Source organism: Falco biarmicus, chromosome 3 (assembly GCF_023638135.1).
Source record: "Falco biarmicus isolate bFalBia1 chromosome 3, bFalBia1.pri, whole genome shotgun sequence".
NCBI classification, from domain to species: Eukaryota; Metazoa; Chordata; class Aves; order Falconiformes; family Falconidae; genus Falco; species Falco biarmicus.
In genome coordinates, this window is record NC_079290.1 from 42,751,070 (window position 1) to 42,775,900 (window position 24,831).

Here is a 24,831-nt window from a genome sequence, read left to right on the forward strand (position 1 = left end):
TCTTTCCCATGTTGCCATGTCTTAGGCCACAGCAATGGCAGGTTGATGGTGACATCTTCCCAAGAACCAGTTGTCAGCCGATCCAGGAAGAAGGATCATGGAGCTGTGTTAGCAGGCTGAGCAGGAGGCTGAAAAAACTTAAAGGAGATGGGAATGGGGATGGGGAAGAAGGCAGGGAAAGGTAGCAAACCTACACAGAACCACAGACACCTTAAGTGTCTTGTCTTTGCAGCAGCCTGGTACCCCAACTGAGTTTAGACCAGCTCAGGTACCAACAGCAGTCTGTCCCTGACAGTACGAAACTCAGCACAACCTGAACAACCACCCCTAGGAGTGGGTAAGTCCTCAGGTTATCCCCTTTCTGTTGCTACAGTAACATTCCTGACTACACAGAGTGGTTAGTTAACTCAGCTGTGGCAGTTATGCATGGATTATATCGCTTTCGTGTTCTTTTAGACTCCAAACCTGATCTAGCACAGAATCAGCAGGGCCACTTTCACTGTCCTTCATCCATCAAGGTCTCTGTGTGAGTTAAAAGAAATAAAGAGCGGATCTTGAAAAGGACATTGCACTCAGTCACCTGCAATCTTTTTTAACTAGTTGTAGCAGTGAAAATCTCAGCATGAACACACTTATTTCAATTTATTATTAACTGGTATGTTTTGAACTAGAACAACATAAACCTTGTTTAACAACTCCTGTGTATAGCAAGGATTGTTTATTCAAGCTAATGCAACCTTCTTATGAATGTGAGAGCTGGGACAGCTCAAAGGTATAAAAACGCTTATAAGAAACTACTTCCCTTTTTCATTTCTTCTGTTCAATTACAGGCTTCTCAATAAATGGCATGTTCTCAAGTTCAGGTATCAAATGTAGGCTGCCTTTACACTTTACTCACTTTACACGAAGCCTTTCTTGTTTCCATGTCATGCAGAACTGCCTCTTTCAGCAGCCTGTGTTCCTTGTAAAGTGTGGGATGCTGTGATAAATCCACATCTTGATTCATTAAGAGGGAAACCATATCTCAGACTTCTTTCCCCCATCCCTTCACAGGCTCTCGTCACCTCCAAGTCAAAGCTGTACACCAGAACCTTTGGTATTGGCAGTTCCTCCACTCAGCTCCAAGAAGCGAAGGAAAAGCAACTCTAACTTTCTCCCTCTCAAATCCTTTGCTCAGCTGGGTGCAAGTTTTATAGCCCCATCTTGTCAGGAAAGTAGGCTTACTACATGCATAACTTCCAGGCTCAGCTACAGTGTTTTAATCCTTTCCTAGCTGCCAGTATGGTGGAGTTCCAGCCTTCCCTCCAGTCTGCCCCATCGACTACTGATGGATCAGAGAGAGACCAAGGGATCTGTGTCTCCCTCACTATCATTACCTCTGTTAACGCCTTTTTTTGGTATTTTTGAGCTTGCTCGCTCTCTCCAGCTTCTTGACAGCTCTAAAGGTGCATTTTAAAATTATTTTTTAAATTTATTTTAAACATGCAGAAGTAGTACATATTAACAAAGACAGCAACACCTTTCCTTCAGTGCTTACTCTGCACCCTGTTACTTATCTTCGCTGTTTGGTTTTGGTGCTTGAACTCCCTTTCTCTTATCTTCTTGCATTTTATTTTCAGGGAATGTTGCAGAAAGGCAGGATTTTAAGACTGAAATCTAGAGCCACAGAAGTCCATAATAAAATTCTCCCTAACTGCAATGGAGCCAAGTTTTCCTCTTGAAAGCAAAGAATTTAGAATAACAGCCAAACTATTTTGCAAACAGAAGCCAATAGTAGAATTCTTTCTAACTCCAGTAGAGCCAGGTTTTCATCCAAAAAGCAAATATTTTAGAATAACGGCCAAACTACATTTTGAAAACATTTTAATAAATTGGTGTATTACCTGATGCACTTCAGGTGTAGCAAGGATACATAATAAGAAAAGTAACCAAAAACATGTGAAATAAAGCAGTGGGGTTTGTTCCAATATCATTCTCACATGCTCCAAAAGTCACTCGACTTCACCTCTGAATTCTCCTCTGACCGTACAGCAAAGCTTCTACTAAATAGGTGTCTTTAAAGTTAAAAGTTGCATTTATTTCAAGACTGAAGATTTGCAAAAAAGGTTTGGGGTTTTGCCTGTAGTAAGTGGAAAGTGTTTTCAACAAGAGACATACAATATCCCACGCTGAACACACATCTGTGCATAAGCACAAATACACACACAAATTCAGCTCTGTGTGGCCCCATCAGAAATTGAGATTTTAAGCAGGGTATGTTACAGGGGTGTGGGCAACTCAAGGGAGAGAACGTCAGTAACCAAACAGAAGGGAGAAATACCTCCCTGGACCAAGTCTTTTCTATCTCCAGATTCTATCACACAACTAGTATTGAATTTGGTGCCGCTATGGAAAAGAGACAAAGGAAAATGTTCATTTGCCTTTCAGCCATAGAAAATGAAGTGTGTGTGGCTTAATACAGTCATTTTTCAAAAAGCTTCCTGTGTCTCTGAAACATTAACAGGGATTTACAGTAGTTCTCACACATGTTCAAACGTCAGCTGGTTTTACTGGTCTACAGCCCACTCACTCTCTTTGCTCTCAGAGAGGCTGTGAATCAGTTGGTTTTGAAACACCTCTTGCTCTCTTTTATAAAAGGCAACACAAAAGTACTGAAGGGGGCTACCAGTGTATTCCATATTGGCATTGTGTTTTTACCTACTTTTTCTTTAACAAGTTCTCTATGTGTTTTCTATAAAGTACAATTATTTGCAACGAAATTCTCCCCATTTTCTTTACTATTCCCAGTGCTCCAGCGACTTACCTTTGTGTGGCTCTTTCACCCTCACCAGTATGGAAGAGCAAACTCCCAGCGCTAAAACAAACGTTGAGTTTTTCTTTTATTAGACCAGGCTCTCCCCCCCCCTTCCCACTACTCAGGCCCCAGATTTCCGGCACCACCGCTAACTTGACATCCCGCTGCCTCCTCCCGTGCTGGTCCCCTGCGGACTCCCCACCGCGCGTGCCTTACGGGAGCGCACCCCTGCCCTGCATCACAGCCCTGCGCCCGACCGGGAGAAGGACGGCGATAACCCCCGCCGCCACCGGCTGCCTCGGGCAGCACCTGCAGGCGAAGCCCACCCCCCGGGACCCCTCCTGCCGGCAGCCCCGCCGCAGCGCCGTGCCCGCGGGGGGCTGCTCGCCGCCGCCCGGCCCTCGCCAGTCCCCGGCCCCCCCGGACAGGGCGGCGGCGGGGCCGCGCACCCCTCAAGCCCTCCCCGGCGGGCGGGCGCCTCCCCGCCCCGTCCCGTCGCCGTCCCCGTGCCCAGGCGCGGCGGGGCCGCGGGTGACGTCCTCCCCCGGCCTTCTCCCCTCGCCGCCGGCGACCAGCGACACCTCCGCCCGCCCCGCTCCTGCCGGCCCCCGCCTCCGCGCCGGCTTTGTGTGCGCGGCAGCCGCCACCTGGGGCGGGCACGGCGACGGTGGCGGTGGCGGCGCGGCTCCGCACCATGCCGCTGCGCGGGCGCCCCGCCGCGCTCCTGCCCCTTTGTCTGCTCTGCCTCCAGGCTGCGCTGCCGCTGCGCGGCCACCGCGGCCGCTACGCCGGGTAAGTGCGACCGCCGCCCCGCCGCCCCGCCGCCCCGCCGCCCCGCCGCCGCAGCACCGCAGCCGCGTTCCCGCCGCCCGCCTGCCCCGGCGCCGCCGGCAGCACCGGCGTGCAGCGACGTGTTGGGGCTTCTCCTCCCGCTGCCGCGCTGCTCGTTTGCTTGTTTCCACTCAGATGTAGCGTGCGCCGGCGCTTTCCTGCTGTAGGTACTGCGAGTCTCGGCTGGCAACGGGAAGGATGCTGCGGGGGTGGGGGGAGGCGGTGGGGGGGAGAGTTTTAGTGTCCTTGTAGAAAGAGAAATTGCGATGATACAGAGGGGGATAAAGTTTTGGAGGCTTCACTGTGCGCTGAAGGGAATGAAGGGTTGTATGTTCCTTTTGGGGACAATTTTAATGGAACTTAAAAGTTGGTTTTTTTAGAAAGTTGAACGATGCGCAGGTCTTCCCGAACGCATAAAAAGCTCAAACTTATCAGGGAACTTGATTAACCTTCCTGTAAGCAAGTGAAGACTTTTACATGTCTTTCAAACTCGACTTTTTTTTCCATGTGAAGTTTACATTTGTGTTAAGAAAGGGAAAGGTTGAATTAAGTAGTAAAAGGCTAGCTATGGTATCATTGCTAGGCTTTGTCAATAAAACTATGTTCTTTTTCCCTGTTTACAGGCTTTGCTTTTGGCAAGTACTTAGCAAAAGAGATAGATTTATGATGCAAACAAACAAAAAGACAGTCAAGTACTGGAGCATTAGAGGCCAGTGGCATCTTTTCACATGCATTTCACATTCATTCAAACTGACCAGCAAATCCTTCGGGATAAGCACACCTCCCTGTGGAAGTAGGAATTTTTATTTTATTAAAGTAACCAAGCCAGGCATGGAAATTCCACTACTAAAATGAAATTTTAAAAAGCCATTCCCTGAGCTTCAAGGATTTTGTAATGTGATATGAAGCCATTCACCCCTGGGTCACTATTAGTGATACAGGGAGTAGTTAAACAAGTGACAGCTGTTTCACCATCTCTGTTCAGATCCTCGGGTCCCGGTATCTGTCTGCTCTGGGAAACCAAACTGGCCACCGCAGCCAGGAGCCCTCCTGGCAGTGCCAGAATGGGACAGGGCAGAAAACTAAACTGTCTTGAAAGCCAGGGTCCTGTCATAAGTTTTGTGCAGCAGCACTGCTCTCTCTTTCTGGAGCCCGTTGCACAGTCGTGATCTCAGCAAGACCCAATTTTTTTAAAATTCAAGATTGTATTCAATTTGTTTGCTAATGATATTGAGATTAATAACACGTTCCTAGTGCCGGTACATAACTTTTTCTGAATATTAGTTACATGAACTATCGATCGATGTATGAGATGTCAAAATACACATTTTAATATCCTGTAGGTTTAAGTGAGACTGTCAATCTAGAATCACATTGGTTAAAATAGAAAAAAAAATGCATGCAGATTCAAGTATTGTACCTCTGCTTATTTACGTGATTCACCAATTCTGTTAAAAGCTTTAGAAATAATTTTCTTGGTTTAAGCGTGTAACGTGCCTTGGGTGATGTGTGAGAGACCCACCCAAACTCTCCCTGTTGATCCCTGTCCTGGAAGCTTTTGCATAGAGTCTAGTCTAGAAAAATGAGACTTCTCATAAGCTTCCAGAATTCGGGCAAGCACAACAAAAATCACTATTTAAAAAAAAAAAAAAAGGCTAGAGTACATTATAAAAACTCTTGGTCAATAGGCAATTGTAGTAGGGGGCCAAGATACATTTACAAGCCTTGCTGAAAATGTGGTCACATTTGTAACAGAAACCAGAATGTGTACCACATGTGTAACGCAAACTGGAAAAATAACCTGATATTTTTCCCACTCTGCTAATCTTTTCCATTTCTGCTATCCTGGCACTATTTGTGTCAGTAAAAGATGATGAAAAAATAGTTTGAAGTGGGATGAAGGTTTCTTCAGAATTACAAATACGTCTTATCCTTTTGAGGCATCTGTCATCAGCCCAGTGTCCTGGGCAGGATCATTTTGTTTCCTCTGTGTGTGCAGTTGATTAGAAACAGTTGAGCAGGTATTGCCATCACTACTGAACCTGGTCATCAACCAAGGGGAAAAAACTTTTGGTAGGGGTTTTTTTTGAGAAAGGTAGTCTGGAGGTGAGTATAGTTTTCTAATCTTTGTCATTAAAAGGGGTGTCCCAACCACCTGACTTCATTTTGTGCTAAGAAATTTGTGTCAGTCCTAGTCATTTCTATTGTGTCAGAAGCTGTACCATATAGGGGAAAGGCATAAATATAATTAGGGCAAACAGATGAGAGAAAAAAGGAACAAAAAAAAGCATTGGAAACCATTTCTCATAAGCTCAGGCCAGCACTAGGAGGCACAGAGCAATGGTAGCTGTTTAGCTGAGGACTCTGATCTAAGACAGTTAATTGCTATTGCACATGTTTCTCCAAACAAACTTCTCCAAACTGTGTTCAGAGCAGGCCAGGTATGCCATATGGCCACATCTTTAAGCAAATGCCTTCTAGATGCCTTTGGGAAGTCAACAAATGGTTGGAAAATCTCAGCAAAGGGGCCACAGCTCTCATGTCTGCTGAGTTCTTGCAAAGACTGAGGAACAGGTGGATTTGCCTTCTGCTGCCTTCCCAACACGCAGGAGTTCAGCCTGCCTCAGTGCTCTTGTGCCTGCAGAAACTCAAGAGGAGCCTGGAGCTACTGCCTTCGCCTTTGAAAGAGACTGCTAATTAATTACCCTACAGCAAACTCAAAACTATCCTCACACACACAAATTTTTCCTTCTCTCATTTGCATGATGTGTCCAAAGGTTCCAGGGGTGATAGGCAGGTGGGAGGACACATCAAGGTTTGGACAGAGTAGGTGTGGTTTATTCAAGAAGGTTTTCCAGGAGGCCATTACCAGAGATTCAAATGCGGAGCAATGATAACCAAATGTATGGAATAGTTTAAGTGCCTGAAATAACAAAGTAAGCTAGGACTCTTTGATTTCTAATAGAAACAATTTAGGGCCTAACAGATGTCTGCAAGCTTTGAGTGCCATGGAGGTAGTGAACAGAGGTAGCTGCTTCTATTTACAAGAAGTAGGAGGCATGAAACAAATCTAGTAGGAACTGGGCTGAAAAGAAACTTCCACATTCCACAGGTGTGAGACCTGTGGAAATCCTTGCTGAAGGATGTGAAATGTTTACAAGGATTCAAGGGGGCTTGACAGGTCCATGGAAGGGCAAGTTACTAGGTACACTACTGAAATTACAGTCAGGCCAGGAGATCACTGCATTGAAAATAACCGTAGATTGGGAGAGTACTTAGTGGTGATATCATACACTTTTGCCTCATCATTACTCTTCCTTGGGTCATTGTCTTTTGACAGTTTTCCAGAGCAGGGTACTGTGGCAGATGGACTTTTTGTGGGGTTTTTTTCACCAAATGCAGCAATCTGCCTACTCTTAGGAATCCTATGAAGTAGGAGGTGGCTTCCCATTAGCAGGTCAAGATTTCTTAGGACAAAAAGTGTCTCTCTCATCTGTTCTTTAAAAATAACTACTTAGATCTTCTTACTCCAGCTCATCTACCTCCACCTGTACATGGTGCTTTGGCATGTTTCCTCCATTTTCTACCCCACTTCTTGTTCTTCCAAAGTCTTTTCAGAAATGTGCCACATCTCACCTCCTCTTTTACCTCAAATAACCAAATGTAGGCCAAGGCTGAAAGAACATGGCCAGTTCTTCTCTGAGGTTTTTGCTGGAGGTTTTGGAGTCTTCTTAAATATTGGATTGCGATGTTATTCTTCTCCAAAATGTTATTCTTCTGTGGGTTATGGTTCTGCAGAGAATTGTCACTTCTCTTGGTCAGGTGAAGGCTTTGGTACATATTTTCATTGTTCTGTAACAACCACGTAAAATAATCTGGGAGTGATGCTGAGATGGGTAACGAGGAAACTGAAAACAGTAAAGAAATGTTCTCTTATCTGAGATACAATATGCTGCAGCTACTGGGACATCACATCCTGAAAATTGCATAAACCAACTGTTCATGTAGATAAGCACTGATACCAAATCTGAGAGCATTCAGCAAATTTCAAGTATTTTAATGCCCATTAATATCCCTACATACCATAGCTAAGTGCCTCTGATCCTACAGTACCTTACACAATAGCTGGCAATTGTTCTGTCACATGGAAAAAACACATGGAAGTGTGATGAAAACGAGTTGCTGAGGGAACTGAGAAGTGGAAAGGAACTCCTTCTGTGCTACTCACCTCTGTAGATTTTTTCCAAATGTTTTAATCGGGGTCTGCAAGATCTGCTTTGCTGTATAAATAATATTTCTTCTCTCTGCTGTTCAGCTCTCCTTCCCCACCCCCAAGTCAAAGTAAAATGTCATACACACAAATGGCAAAAAAAGTATTTGTAAAGCACACCGCTAGCATTAGATGGAAGTTAATCATATTCATTCAGATGAAAACCACACCTAGTGCTTCTCTGGATGGTGTCAGGGAACTTCTAAAACGTGAAAAGCTGTGAGGTCTCTAGCACAAACTTAAGTATCCTCTTTTCAAGTAACCAATAATTCTGTAGTCAGAGCACCACTAATTCCGAAAAAGAGCATAGATCAGTGAAATTCACAACAACTCTGGGACCTCAATACCACAATTCTTGTCCCAATACCACAACTTTAATTTTGTGCTTTCTCATCACCTGATATTCCCCCTGCACATTATCATTTTATGTTCTCCTAGAGGAAAAAAAAATCGCTGCCAAGTTTTGATTCTTTTTCTCATTTAAGTCCAGGCATGATAAATTTACCTTTTAAAACCTCTCTGCCTTCCTCATTATAAATGAGAAATATGAAGTGTTTCAGTTGCTTTTTCTTTCCCTTTTTTATTTCTTTTTTTAAAGTAGTTGGAACAACAGTGCACATCCACGTTACCCAGGTGAAGTGAATGCCAGGCAAGGAGGCTCGCAGTTCATTATGGCTGTGTCTAAACTGATTTCCAGGTTCATGTCACTATGTGAGCCTGGTCCCATACTTGTCCAAATTGGGACCCCGTTGGGTGGTGCTGTGATTCTTGTCTGGCCTCTGCTGGTGGAAGAGAGGGGCAGAAAGCATGGGGAGTGAGGGAAAACACAAAAACTTAGGACATGGGCAAAGCTTGAACCCATATTTGGTAGCTCTGAACCTTTCCTAGGTTTCCTACATTAGATGCAACCTATGGTCTTCGCTAAGAATGATTCTTTGGGAAGTGTAAAACCAATTCCAGTAAACATTTACACTTCCCTAATTTTTAAAGGTATTTATGTTGCACATGGAAATGTAGTATATTATTAAAGAAAATTCATGTTCAGGCTTGGGTTTGAGTCCAACAATTACATTCTGCAAAACCCAGGATACATTTAAGTTGTACTTAGACAAAGATACTTATAAAAAAAAAGAGAATTAATGTATCTAATCTGTCTAGACTCTCAGTCTAAAGCATCTACTCTGAATCCACAAGTTCCACTGTCTCAAGGAAATAAACAGCCAAAGAAATACAGCTTTTCCCAGAACTTCTGGTACTAGTTGCAGTGAACTCCAAAGCTCCTACTTCTACACTATACCCACTTCCAGCTGGTGCTGCTGTGAATTCACTCTCCCGGAGTCACTCATAGGCTTCTCAAAAAGACCTTCTTAGCTCTGAATGTTTTGTGCAGGACTTCATCAAGCACATAAGAGAGGACAGATACTATATAAATTAGGTACATACTGGGGTTTTTATTAAAAGAATTGGAATCTAAAGTATGTGAGCAATTCTCATGAAAGACAATGGAACTCATTTGTAGTCCGGAAGGAAAATCACGATAATGAAAGGAGTAAATTTGAAAAAAGGGAGGCTAAAATTCTGCATTTTTCTAATATATTGCTAATAATTTGTAGGGAGCTCTGGTTTCATACACTGAATGGGATTATATCCCACACTGCACAATCAACAGGATCCCAAGGTCTTCTGAAGTTTTAGTATCTTGTAAAAATATCATCCATGTGTCTGAAACAGCCTTACGTGGTCAAAATGCCATTGGAGACGTTTATTGCTGTATCCAGTTGAAGGTGAATGGCCACCATTAATCATTTCTCACTGTCTCCAGGAGGTAAACGCTGTCATCTCTGTTTTGCAGAACTGGCCTTCACTTACCTTTTCTCCTTAATTTTACCTCTGAATACATAACAAAAATCGTACTCCCTCTTCAATTGTAGAACAGTATTTAGTGGTGCACTGTGCGCATAATGTTCAGGCAAAGATCAAACAAGAAACAGATACGTTGGTCATATATTGGGCGTCTGTTCAGTAGTCCTGTGAGCAAAACCTGCTGTGAGTATGCACATAGCAGTAAAAACTGAAAACAGGCAGTGTGGTTCACCATTCAGTATTTTTACTGTTCAAGCAGTATGGTTAGTTTTGCTCGCAGGCAGGAGATGAGGAGAATTTTCCTGCAGTTTGTCCCTCTTCACCAAAAAAAAAATTAAAAGAAACAGCATTGTTACTGTCTCCCTACCCACCTAGCTTATGTGTTTATGCTTTCAGTATTATTTTTCATGTAGAAAACAACTTCCAGTGAATCCTGTACTCTCCGTTCTATTTACAATGATACGCAGGTTTGGTTGCAAAATGAGAACCAATAATTACAATTATACATTAGACCTCTCTCTGAAAACCCTGCTGCAGACAAAACTCCTTGCAGTACTTAACAGGACTTATGCTGGTCTCAGATTTTCAGGAACAGACCTACAGTCAGAAAACTTCTGGAGACAATTAAGCCCAGTCCTATTTTTTGTCAGCAAATCTTTATTTTGATTTAAAGGCTTCTTCACATGGTTGAGTACAAAGATGTGGTTCTGATTTGATGTTGGTGTTACAGCAAAACATGCATGGATTTTAAGGGTGCTATTAATTTACACCTCAGTATATCAGATCAGAACTGGACCTTAAACAGACATGGACTGTAAGGAAAGCATCTGCAAAGCAAACTCTTAAAACTGCTTTTTGTGCAAGGCACCTGAGGGTGGGTGAGACGAAGTACTCTGAATTGAAAAGATACTGAGGCCAACAAATGGATGGGGGCAATATATTAAATTTTTTCTAATACTTTGTGCCTTTTGAGCTTGCCAATGAGGAGGAAGGCCAAGGACCTCACTGCTTTCTTCTGAAACTAAAAGCCTGGCATTGCACATCATCCAGGAGGAACAAGGACATCACTGGTCTTTGGGGTGGGTGCTGACACAGGCAGGTATACAGCAGCAGGCAGGGAGAACTAACCTGTTCTTTCTGCTTGTGCCTGCTCGGTGCAGGCTGAATGCTGTGGAGAACAAGGTTCTACCGAGCCCCCTCTTCCCCTGGGGAATGATGAGACTTCCAAGTGTGCTTATTTAAAGAGAAGCCACACCATAAAGTTACCAAGCAAAGCAGTAATACAGAACAGCAGTTGCTAACAAGATGTTCTAGATTGCTTAAATACAGCCATGAAAAAAATGGAAGTATTTTACCAAATCAAAACATTTTTTTCTTTTCTTTATGTTCAGCAGCTCACCTCTGTCCAGGGGAGGCTACTAAAGCAGGACCTTGAACGTGAGTTTGTAGGGAGTTTATTACAGTAAGGTTATTCTAAGGAAAACTCTGTTTCTTACATCATAGCGTATTTCAAATACCTTCAGGAGAGTAATGATAATGGTTTGCAGCACATCATGGTTGACTCGGAGAAAGAAAAAGAGGCTCTTTTTAATTTAGATTAAAAATAAATTCTGGGTGCTTGCAGCCCAGAAGGCAAAACATATCCTGGGCTGCTTCAAAAGAAGCATGGCCAGCAGGTTGAGGGAGGTGATTCTGCCCCTCTACTGCGCTCTGGTGAGACCCCATCTGGAGTACTGCATCCAGCTCTGGGGTCCCCAGCAAAGGGAAGACATGGACCTGTTGGAGCAATTCCAGAGGAAGGTCACAAAAATGATCAGAGGGATGGAACACTTGTCCTATGAAGAAAGGCTGAGAGAGTGGGAGTTGTTCAACCTGGAGAAGGCTCCAAGGAGACCTCACTGCAGCCTTTCAGTACTTAAAGGGGGCTTATAAGAAAGATGGGGACAAACCTTTTAGCAGGGGCTGTTGCAGTAGGACAAGGGGTAATGGTCTTAAACTGAAAGAGGGTAGATTCAGACTAGATATAAGAAAGAAATTTTTTACAGTAAGGATGGGCATGAAGCACTGGAGCAGGTTGCCCAGAGAGGTGGTAGATGCCCCATCCCTGGAAACATTCAAGGTCAGTTCCGATGGGGCTCTGAGCAACTTGATCTAGTTGAAGATGACCATGCTCTTTGCAGGGGGGATTGGACTCAATGACCTTTAAAGTTCCCTTCCAACCCAAGGTATTCTATGATGCTATTAATTTGTGTTGCATTTGGGTAATAACTCATGATTAGAGTATCCTACAGATTTGAAAGCCTCAAGTAAGCAGCATAAAAGGTGGTACATCTTAAATACAAGGCAACATAACAGCTTGTTAGGCCAGAAGACTTTTTTTTTTTTTTTTCCTTTTTTTGAGCAACAGGTAGCATACATGATAAAACTGTAGTCTGTAGATGGATTTTAAATGTGCGTGGTTTGGCCATTTTAACTTTTTTTTTCTCCCAAAGCACTGAAGGTGTTAACTTAGTTGAAATAAATTAACAGATTAATGCGTTGAAGTCAGGCATTTGGTTATGTAAGTATGGGATAGAACCCTGAAAGAAAGTCAAGCCTCAGGGAGAGATGTGAGAGATTAATTTAGCAGGCCTGATGAAAAACTGGTGCACTCTTTGATTTACTTCACTGTACTCCTACCAAGATTACCACCAGATGCTACTCTAAGGCTGCAGTGCAGTGATACAGCCAAACCTGGTAACTTCTGCTAATGGCCGGCTGTTGCCAGGGCAGTCGGTTTTGCTCCTGCTGTTCCAGATGTGCAGCCCCTGCGCAGGGACTGGCATTCCTTTACCTACAGCAAGCCAATTCCAGGAGCAGAGAGAAAAAAAGCACTTCCCCCTCCCCCCCTTTTTTTTTTCCTGGGCTAACTGTCATCTTGTGAGGTTGTGATCTGACAGCTGCAGAGCCTCTGGGGTGTTTGTGTTGGCACAGGGAAAGGACAGGAGTGGCTGGTTCTCTGGTACCTGCCTGTGTACCTGAAACATCTCAGTCTCCCTGTGCACATATGCAATGGAGACAGTTAGTTGTCTGAAACCGGTTAGTTCCAGGTGTGGAGCACACCGTGGTTTTACCTCAGCAGAATTTGCCTCCCTGATCATTCCTGACTGCCAGATTTCTCTTCGGGCCGATGTCAATGGAACAATCCCAAATGAGTGTTTCAGGCTCACAGAGTGAATAGCAGCATGCATATTTTCAAATAAGCGCCTTCCTAAAAGTGCAAAACGGAAGAAAAAGTTAACCTTGATAGTAGCCATCATCACACATGGGGTTTTGAAGCAAGCAAAGGGACTTCATCATTCCTAATGTTGGAGGAATCTGTAAGTCCTTCTTTATGTAACAGACAAGACTGATGTGATAATGCCTACAGAAAAATAACCTCTGTATTTATTAAATAGGTTGGTGTTAAGCAAACAATAGCTGTATTGGTCAAGGAAATAGAGAAGACGTTTAAATAAGGATGTTTTATTAAGAACTCTGCCTTCTTTGTCACAGTGCAGTTTCAACAGGGAAATAAACCTCAGGTTCGCTTGAATTGTATAGAACAGACAGCCAAGAACATACTCTCCCTAAAATTTATACCAAATAACAGAGTCACCACGTAAGCACACTGCCAAGCCTGAGCTGTTAAGCCGAGTGCCTCAGCAGCGTGAGCTGGTGTCTCTGCTGGAGCGTAAACACCCTTTGGCACAAGGACAGCACATCGTGTCTTCTCCTGCTGTGGTATCCACAGGCTGGAACCCTGATCCATCTGCCTGTGGTGGTGGCAATGCTAAAAAATATATATGGAGATCATTAATAGAAACTTAAGTAATTTGCTTGCTTTGTGAAAAATTGAATAGTTTCACCTTCAGTCTGTTCAGCTTTTGTTTTGCTTTTATCAAAAGCAGTTATCTTAGTTTTGATACAGTCTTAAAATCATGGCCTAATCAAAAAAAGTTTCAGAGGAAATCAAAGCATTGCAGTATAAAGGGTAAAAGCTTTTGTATTCACTCTCCAACAGCATAAAAATAATCCCTAATGTATTTTCTGAGGCCTAGCCTAGAACTGTAACTGCAGCGAAATAGGTAATTAATGCAGGGTTTGATTGCTGCGGCAGGAGTTGTTTCTGTTCAACACTAAGGCGTCCTGAGGGAGGGCGGTGGTTCTCCCTCTGATGCGGCGAGGAGCGGGAAGCACAGGCACCCGAGGGCTCCTCTGCTCCGCCGGCGGGCAGCCATGTCCTGCGTGGCAGGGGCTGTGCGGTGTCTGAGCACATTTGGTGTATCGTGTCTCTTGGAGGCCCCAGGCAAAGAGCCATCACCTGGTCAACATCGTCAGCCTCTGTCAGGCAGACACATGATGAAAACGCTGATATACTCTTGCCAGGTGGGTCTAGGTCGACATGGAGACAGAAATGTGGGTATTTCAGGCTCAAAATTGGTGAGGGAGGACTCGAGGGCTTCAGCCTTTCCACCCTGCTGCAACGTGTGCTGTTTGTCACATGAGGTAGTTAATGTCTTTCAAGGCCTTGCATCTAACCTGCCAAAAATGTGTCTCAAATTAGGAAATAGATGTCCAGTGAGTTCAAGTGCATTTGCAGGTTAGCAGGTGTCACAAACCTGGAGACTTTAGGACTTTAGGCCTAACATCCAGGCCCTCCATGTGTGCTTTGTCCTTAGCCAGTAGGCAGCATGCAGCCCACTGGTGTGTTATTTTCCTATGTCCATCCCTCTTTCCTTGGACCTAGCATCTCTTCTCCATAAAATAGTTGGCCTTTTTATTTGGCTGTGTGATGAGTGATGGACAAAAAGGCACCCAAAAAGTGTGGTAGTTAGCACAGGCTGCCCCTGCCTGACCAAAGTGGAGAACAATTTGGAGTGATTAGCCCGTATCAGCCACCAACAGATGGGAAAACAGCACAGAACCGTAGAAAGGCTCATCAGCTTAAGTCTCTGGAGATGATGGAAAAGTGAAGTAAATTCAGTCTCCTACATAGTAAGAAGTCAGTATAGAATAGTGCTCAAGGTGAGTTAAGCCTTACATCTCATTTTGATGAGGGATGACCTCCCCAAATGCTATAAAAGCTCCACCAAGAAATGATGGGTGAAGGGGTCCAGGGACCAGAAAACATTGGTCTTTTGCCTCTGCAAGAGTGAGGAGAAAACCTGCAGATTTTACCTTGTCAGACCAGATCAGTCCTACCAATTTGCAGACAGCGAGACAGCGCCATGAAACAGTTCAGGGTACAGAATTATAGAGAACAAGGGATCCACACTGTGCTCTTTGAAATCTGATCTTTCTGCATTGTTTTTCTTTAATCCAGCATCCATTATCTCTGTTGAAAAAATACACGTGAGCTTTTATGTACAGCAGCTGCACTGGGGGTGGTCTTTGAATTAGATGGCCATTTGCTTGTGAGGACTGCAGTAAGTCACGCTGGCTGCAGGCTGCAGGGTTATACTGGGGAAAAAAGAAGCAAACAGGAGACAAAAAGCATTCTCATGGGTGGTTAAAGAGGGCAGGACCATAAAAAGTAGGAGGTCTGAGGAAAGAATTTTCTAAATATTCAGGTGTATTTTCTGTGAAGTGATGTTAGCAGAGGGAAGCAAGACACAACATTTTAAAGTTTTATTCTACAGGTAATGGATCTACCAGATTTCAGTTATCTTGTTAGAGCTAAGGAAATACAGTCTTAATGATGGAGTAGCTAATAGCTGGCCAATAAAAATGCTAAATAATCATTCTTTTAAAACACATAAAATAAACAGAACAGTAAAAGGACTTTATGCAGGAGGAAAATGCAGGGATCTCACTGGGAGGACCAGTTTCACAGCAGACAGTGGAAAACATAATTTTTAGGGTGTATTTAGCAACCTATTTAGTCACTGGAAAATATTGCTTTCTTCAGGAGAAAAAATAACACAAAGCAATCGAAGGAATTTTTAAATTAGTTGTTGTTTAAAGAACTTTGCTGCTTACAAGAATAAATAAATGTGCAAATTTAAGGTAATATTTTTAATGTTATCAAATTGCATGCAGTGTATTTATTTTTAAACTGGATGGCTATAAAACACCAGATGTTGTACAATGAAGTGATGTCAGAAGAAGACTGGAATCTCTTATCTGTGAGGAACAGGCAGATGCTCGCTTTTAGCAGCGACATCTTGCCCATAAAACAAGAAAGTTTGCCTTCAGTGCAAGGACACCAAACACTTCACTACACTGAAGACTTGTGTCTCCATTGCCTGTGGGGTTTTGTTGGTTTAAATTTAATTGTTACTCATGTGACACAGGGAAGGAGGAGTTTAATTTTAGAGTTTATGGTGGAAGAAGTAAGAGTTGTCTTATGGTAGTGATTAACCGAAGTAAACATTGTCTGTTGGATAAGCATGGCAGCCAAACTCGAGAGGCCTTTGCTGTTTGGCCACACGCTGTCTTGACGTATGGCTTAGGTCACTCCACTCTCTTATTTTATGAAGGAAAAATGGAAGTACAACAAAAAGTTACATTTTTCACATGAGACTGAAAAAACAAAATTCTGATATAAACACAAAGTATCACCTCATATATTGTGCTGCTTTTTGCATAGTATAAGTTTTTGGCAGCTTATTCATAGCCATGTAGCATGCCAACTCCATTTTCCATGAAATTTTATGTAAGGGTATCTGGTCACAAAAAGAATGTAACAAGAAAGAAGCTGCAGAAATACTGAGCTGATAATTTAATGGTTTTGTACAGCTCTAAATTTGTGTGGTTTTAGTTTACATAACATATCAAGTGTAGCTCAATGTGCACATATTTTGCACATACACTGAAATAATTTGAAATAGAAATTAATTCATTTTATTAATTTCTCTCAGTGTGCAATAGAAAAAAGACAATTTAAATAGTAATTGTATATTCATATAAAAGCAGAGTGTGATTTTAGCTGCATTTTTAAAAATTACCTAACAAAAATAAATACAGCTGTGTATCTGGGTTCTGATTTTAGTGTTTAGCAAACATGTACTGTTGCTGCTAATTTAAAAAAAACCACAACCCTTTCAGTTTATAGTTTTGCTGAAATGTCAAAGCAGCTGTTCTCTTCTTTGACAAAATATAGCACAAGGCTGAGGTTCACTATTGATCACGTTTCAAAATTTGTGCACTCAAGATAGCATAAGACAATACAAATATATATTTCTTCATGTGAAATTTCCTCTCAACCTTCTAGTCCATTTCAGTCAAATGGAGCTGCATCCTATTATTCTACAAAAAACTCGGGAAAATTAAATAGAACAACCCAATCTTTCCCTTCCCTTGCTCCAGCGTTTCACCTTTAGATGGGGGCAGGTACATTTGAGGCTCTGTCTGACAAAATCACTGGGTGCTACAGCAGCAGGAGCAGATTTTTAGTGAAAATGCTGCTTGGGGGACATACCCTGGCAAGCAACAGCTCCCTGATGGAAATTGCATTTGGCTTCAAAAGTTCTTTCACAGAAGGCCTACGCACATAGTTCCTTAGTTGTCATTTTCAAAGGACCTTTCCTTTTGCTGGCTGTGCAGGTGCTGAGCTGAGATTACAGCCTGCTTTGTAAAAACCTGCTCCTTTTCCTCATACCTGCCTTTCAGTTTTCACCCCCCTTCTACTTCCTTGTCCTCACGTCTCATTGTAAGCAGCCTGCAGAACCATTCTGGGCAGGGACTGGCATTTTACCACCTGCTGGATCAGCAGATAACTCCAGGTCTTGGTTGTCTTGTGTCTGCACTATAATCAAGTAATAGTAGTTTCAGCTCTAACACAGATCTTTTGGACAGTGGATCCAGCCAGTATGATTAATACCAGTCTTATACAGGTGAAAATAAGCTTAATTTTTTTATTACTATAAATGCGTACAACTTAGGGATTTGTTTTCAGTTGGACAGAAGGCAACAAATGCTGATGAGATGATTTGTTTAAGGAGCTAGCAGCTCTCTTCAGCATTTTGTTAATTTTTGTGAATGATTATAGCAGGAAAGAACCTACATTGCATTTTGAAATAAACTGATAGTTTCCATCAAGTATCAACAGACAAAGCTCTGTTCCTTAACATGTTGAGCTGATAGAAGCAAGGCTGAGAAACAGCTGATATTGGAGTGCAAGATGCTGCTGACACCCTCTGAGCTTGGTATCTTGTCCTCCTGGATCTCTTTGGATTTTTTTGGTTTATTTGCTTGGTTTTAATAGTTTTCTGGATGTGGGAGTTGGAAATCGTGATCAAAAAAGAAGCAAGTAACTATGAGATCATAAACAATAGCTCTAAGAGACATTATCTACCCTGTTTGTTTCAGCCCAAGGTAACTCACATTCTGGATGAAGTTGAGAGCAATGCCCTTTTTCACTAAAAAGTACATGTATGTTTTTATACATTCACACAAATATGTGCATCAACATTGCTGAAATAGGAAAGGCGCCCAGTATACCTCCAAACCTGTTAAGTCAATGGAACACACAGAAAGGTAACTGTCTTTCATACAGAAAGTATGAATAGCATGATGTCATTCAGTAAGGTAGACTAAACAATCTGTCTTTTTTAGATAAAAACTATAAAACCTTTAGAAACTTTTACTGTATCAGGTATCTGATGAAAATTACAGTAATAAATCTGAGATGGTTTAGAAACCATATTCCCAAGACAATTGCAGAACGCCCTAGGCATTTACTGTCTGCTGCTGTTAGGCAGAAGATGTTTGCACCATGTTTCATAAATTCAGCTTCTGCAGCATGGAGTGTTTTCTTCTAAGAGCACCGCAGTGAATTGTCTAAACAAAATGAATGACAAAGTCTCAAATGGAGAGTTTGGTGTTTCAATGACAGAGAGATAATACTTAACATCGTTGCATTTGTTTTTCTTGGTTTAGCAAGCTATATTCCAAACATGATTATTTAACAAATAATCAGTGCAGGAAATGCTTTTTGACAATCAAGTAATAAACAAATGTAAAGGCATGTCTCCGGAAATCGGTTGTAGGTTGTTATAAAGGTGCATGTTGCAGCTGCTTACTACCACAGACGCCACACGGCTCCAGCATGGAGAATGGTACTAATGGGATTTGCTGTGCTTTGTCTGTGGGCTGAGTCTTTCGAAGTAGCTCCTTCACCATCTTCCATGCCTTCTCCCAGTAGAAGAGCCAACCTCATCACATCAAATTCAGCATGAATAGTCTAAGCCATAACTCAGTTGTAACCACATCTTGAACGCTGAAAACAGAGTCGCTGTTTGTCAGTTAAGAGTTTTGGGAGGGCAGCCAAGGTACTGCAGGGCGGTTGTGATGGAGTTACAGCAATGAAATCAGAATCCAGCCAAAAATGAACAGTCCTTAATTTGAGGAAAAAGTGATTACCAGGCAAATAGGTGAGATTTTCACAAATTCCAGATCAGAGCATTAAGCCTTTTTTTTCACCTGGGTGGAATCAAAAATAAGACCTCTGGCTTTTTTGTTTAGCAGAGCTTCCAAAAAGTAAATTATGCTTCTTTTCTTAGTAACATAAGGGACGCCCAAACCCTAGTGCACTAATTATCTGCCCAAAGAATGTTTTTCAAGTCACACTTCTCCTTCAAGTATTATAGCTTTATTGTTTCTTTAGATAAAATTAATAAAACTACCACCTTCTGTTCTGATTTTTTATTTACCTATTGAATTGCTGGGGAAAAATGCAGGCATTGATTCAGGAACCTGAATAATGCTGGGGAATATTGGCTCAGGAAGTTTATGTGTTGGACAGTTAATAGTAAACAAGCTGTTTTCTCCAAAAGTTGGGAAATTCTCCAAAGTGAATGAAGCGGTAATGCATTTTAATTCATGTTGTGACCAGAATTTCCCAACATCACCCCACATTTCTACACAAATACTTGTATTAACTAGACATAAATTGACTTTATTAAATTAGACACTTCATACTCTATCTTACAAACATTTCTGCATGAGCTAGTTATGTTGGTGACAGATTCTTAGTCCAAATAAGTCCAAAGCCCTTGAAGTAGTAAGATGAGCTATTTGAAGGATTGTTTTTCCTATTTTAAATTGGTAAAAAAGATTTTCAATGTTTTGTTTAAAAAAAAAAGGAAGAGCTCTTAAGTATGCCAGTGATCGTAACACCTCACATTAGATTGTGAATATTTTATGCTGTCCTTTTGGGATATCAATCACAGGACCCATAAGCGAATAGTCATTAAAGGAAAGAGAGTCTTCCAGGCATGAGACATCTGGTTCTTTGGCAGCCTACGCAGACTTAATATTGCCAGACTTAAACTGGGTCTTTCAGTTTGCCACATGCTTTAACTGATGATGGGCTGTCTGGACTGCCATGTGTTCCTGGTTGCAATAGCTTTCACTTTTAATGTTTAGGCTTATTCCCGTCCCTTCTCTCTCGTGAGGATCTCTGCTCAGGTAAAACTTTGCACTCAGCCACAGTATTTAGGGCTTACAACCTCGCTTTTCTAAGCCTCTTAAGTATGCATTTCTAATTGTTTTTTAAGGACTAGGACAAATGTACAGTACTACAAGAATTATGATCCTGAATGCTCCTGTGCATCACCTGAAGTTCTACACTTTCAGCCATTCAAGCAATTAGAAGTCATCTGTACAAGACCATTACTACATCCACTGACTGGTCAAAAACTTCTCAATCACTTACTTTACTAAACTGAGTCTGAAGTTGATATATTAGTTCCTAACTTGGTGTTGGGCTCTATTATTAGAAATCTCTTACTAGAGGAAGACAGCTGGAGGAATTGTGTTTGTCAGTTATGAAAATGAGTCTGGGATCAAACTGGGCATATAATCTGAAACACAGTTTGTAAATGGTCCCAATTATGTGTATCTTGACTTAAGGTATTCTGCAATGAGGCCCCTTACTGCTTTTAGAAGTAAATGGAAGCTACTGTTAAGGAGAAAAAGAATTCTGATCATTATCTCTTGGATGTTAAACCCTAATATAAACATAAAATTGCTTAAAAGGAGCATCAGTAGTTTCCACATGAGGTGGGCTAGGAACTAGGGGAATTGAGATAGTTCATTCTTAGCCTATACTATTTGTGTATTGATTACTGCATCCTAGTACTCTGGCCCCTACATCTACATTCAACCTGCTGTGCTGTACGTTCTAGGGCCATTGTATCATCAGGCCTTCTGGAGCCACAGAGCCAGTTGTATTTGTACTGATCTTAAGAATTACTTTTTTTTTTTTTTCCCCCTGCTCAGGTGATGCAATTGAGAATATCTAGTAAGCTGAAATGTCATGGAAAATTAGTCTCCCCTGTGAACATATATACTCAAAACCAGCAGATAAATAGCCTAATGCTTTTGTTTTCCTGTACTCATAATTTTTTAAACTTATCTTAGAGTCTGCACAAACTGTTTGAATACTCAAAGTCAGCAATGACTGGGAAAGCAGAGAAGCATCAGGCCAGAGGATTGTAGCTGGCACTCCTCTCTGGCTCTGTGCAACTGTTTATCACAGGCTTCACTGACTCCTCCTGCACCCTGTAAAATTATTAAATGCCAGTATGTTATGCTGAGTGACAGTCAAGTGTTTTCATACAAATGCCTTCTGCCTCTACAGGTAGACCTTCTTCCCCAATTATATTTGCTATAAAGATGCAAAACCTTCTGTCTTTATGCCCGTGCCATTGACTGCCCACCTCTTCATGCCCAGATTCCCATTTTCTACTTCTTGACAGTCAGTTCCTGCTGAGCCCTGCCCCCAGCCTTTCCCCTCACTGCCTCTGCCTTCTTCAGTGCCCTTCTTGTTCCTGTGGTAATGATGCTCCCACTTCCTGTTTAGGGCTCATTTGGAAATCACTATTGCCACCGAACCTTAGACCCGTGGTGGGCCACACAACGGATTACAAATCTTTCATAATCTGATCTAAAAAACATTTTAGTGTGGTGTTACTAAGTATTCTATTAAACAGATTTGAAAACCATTAAAATAGTTTCACTTACAATATTGGTATCAGAGGCAATGTTAAATAAAAGGGCTTCTGTTTCATCCTTTGTTTTCACTGTGAACAGTGGGGCAAGGGAAGTCAGCAGCTACTCTGCTCTTTTAAGTGTTGCTCAAGTGTGAGCATTAAGGGGATTTACAGCATCAGCAGCAATCTCTTCACTTTTACATCCAAAGTGACAGCAAATGGCAAGGTAGCAGCCAGCCTGCTCTGCTCCCTAAAGCACCCATGGATCTGGTGCATTTCTGTATTATACTGTATTACTTGGTCATGTGTGATAGCACAGTCATTTACAATAGTAATAACACAGCACCAGGATGCCACTTCCTGCTGTGGCAAACTGTATCAAGCTCTAGCACATTACAGGCTTCCTGTGGACAAATAGCACACAGATACTCATCTACCCGGGGAATTAGGCGTCTGTTCACTACATCTACCAAACTGATAGCCTCTTTGTTACGCAGTTCATTCTCTTGGCAATTGACCTTCAGAATAAATGTGAAATGCAAACCTCTGAGCATATAAAGAGGCCCTGAAATCTATCAGATCACTTTGTAAAATCCATCAGTTTTGGCTCAAAGTACTTCCTAATTTAGGGCTGACATCTATGTTACACAAAAATAGCTAAACATGAATACTGAAAAGAGGAAAGAAGCTAGAAGCATCAAAATTAGTAGTTAAACTTTTATAGCACTTAATTTTAAAAGTTAGGCTAATGGCATGAGATTCTAAAATCTGTAAGAACAGAGAATTTATGGTTTTGCAAAAGACCTTTAGAAAGCTATGTTCATGAGTAGCTGGATCATTAAATATTTTATGGAGAAGTTTTGAAGAAGAGTGCTTTGGTTTCATTGGCACCTGCTAAAAACTGCAATATTTCACAGACAAGTCTAATGTGGAACTGAGAAAGCTTATTTTACACATTTAAGTATGTACCGACTTTGATAGCATTCAGATCTCACGCTTGTGTAACGTAGTGCCCCTGTAGGCAGAAAACATCTGTCAAGTAGAGCTGGTAAAAACAAAACTTAACTTTGGGTGTTTTTTGATGAAACTGGCTTTCAGCAGAATACAAATTTCTGTAGTTTTTCCCTTGCTTTCACTGACCCCAAAAAAGAGATAGCAGAGGTATTTAAAATATATTTTAATAAAAATCTCCTGGATTTTTTAAAGGCAGATTAACTCCCTTCTTACTGTTTCTCTGGAAATATTTCCTGAGTAGTTACTGGCAAATCAGGATTTACCTTATTTATGACAAAAGTCTGAGGGTGAAATTTCTGTCACCAGAATGCAGGCTGACTTGTAGCTCATGTGTTAATGATGTGGATTTGAATGGAGGAAAAATGTTTTCCACAAGCAGTAGAGTAGGATATACATCCACACTCTCAAACACAGTGGTCTTCTGTAGGGAGAAATGCCCTCCAGCAGTTATATTACCTTTGGTACATTTAAAGTATGACTTTGGTTAAGTTTAAACCTAACCAAAGATCTACTTAGGTGGCTTGGCATATTGAATCAAAATAACCATCCTTTCAGGTTATGTCTGTGTTGGCCAGTAGTGCCATGTAGACACACGGATGAGACTGGATCAGTTAGTGCTGAGGACCAGACCTTCTCAACGCTATATGAATCTGATTGGGTTTTGCTTTGGACTGGCCGATCTGATCCCACAGGATGAAAGCCTGTTTGTGTTTGGGGCACATTCCATGCACCCCAAGCACATCTCTTCAATTCATGTTCAGTCCAGTTCCTGCACCCTCAGACTGGTCCATTGTGTGACATCATAGTCTGCTATGTCTGACATCTGATGCATAGGCTGCATCGTAGTGTGAACCGCATGTTGGTAGGAAGAGACACTGGTTCACTTCAGAAGTGCACTTCTGATCTGAATTAAAATGTTTATGCACCTTCTGTCCCTTTCCCAGCACTAACACCTAGAGAATAAGGTGTCTGAAATGCTACAGCTGTTAAATAGCATGCCTACAGCAAAGGTTTCTTCCTGGTCTCCATCGTTTATCATTGATAGACTAAAATCTCTGGGGCACCTTGGAGGAGGATATGAAATCACTGTATCTGTGATTAGTTCTTTTGTAATTTGTGGGTATAATGGGGATTAGCTTCCGTCCAGAGTGATCCACGATTCCTTTCTTTGTACATTTTCTAAAAGCTTCATTCAGCCATTGGCTCCTTTTTCAGAAGAATACTTTCCCATTGTAATCAGATTTGTATTGCCTGAAAATGAAGTCATTGCCTGCTCTGTACAAGGCATGTATTTAAAATAGCAAAACTTCTCCTCTCCTTTGCTTTGTGGCCCAGACCTGATAACTGGAGCAGCAAATGTCATTAATACAAAGCATTGCCATACACTGTCTGTTTGTTGGGATCTGTGTGCTGAAGTTGTGCCAGTAACTGTCCAGATGTTATCATATCTATCAAATCGCTGTCCTCAAAGAATAGAAATCACCTCGCTGGCTAACTACTGAAGCAGTTCAGGGTCATTCATACCATTTCTTCTGTTAGCTGAGGACTGAAATGAGTCATATTTAATGAACAGTATTTGTCCTTTAGTAAAAAATAGTATTGGAGGAAGCAAAATATTTACCTGTGTGTACCTAAGCCACCCATGTGCGTCGACTTTGGAGAAATGCCCTGTCAGCCTTGGCCTAGGTGACAGGTCTTGTGTGGCTGGGGAGAGCTGCGCAGTCCCCTTGGGTCTGCAGCTGTTGTGTCGTGATGCTCACCTGGCACTGTCTCACTGGGTGCTCTCTGCCGCCTTGGCTCCTGCTGTGAGACAGCTGTGCATCACTGTAAACCAGCCCCGCATATGTTAACTATGCATATAGCACACCCAGCACAAATAGAAAAGCATGATCTCTGAGTATCCATTTTTTCCCCCTTGAATTCACTTGCAAAAGGTGTCTCTTGAACCCCTCCTTTACGGAAACCAAGGTAAGTACCAAGAAATACAAGTTCTCCATTAGCAAAAGTGGTTAATACCAGGCTTTCACTTTTGAGGTTGCCACAAGGAGTCATATTACCGTGAGAAGCAGGGCAAGTCCCAGCAGCCCTGGAGGGGGACTGAG

The 24,831-nt window shown here is 42.1% G+C and overlaps 1 protein-coding gene across 1 annotated transcript in view; it reads left to right on the forward strand.

Annotated features, from left to right (window-relative positions):
* The first annotated feature begins 3,361 nt into the window (after nt 1–3,361).
* CPA6 (carboxypeptidase A6) overlaps nt 3,362–24,831 on the forward strand; it is an 85,406-nt gene continuing 63,936 nt past the window's right edge. The window contains exon 1 of the mRNA XM_056331278.1: nt 3,362–3,586. Coding sequence (XP_056187253.1) covers nt 3,489–3,586 — 98 coding nt within the window. The 5' untranslated portion in view covers nt 3,362–3,488. The remainder of the gene's footprint in view (nt 3,587–24,831) is intronic.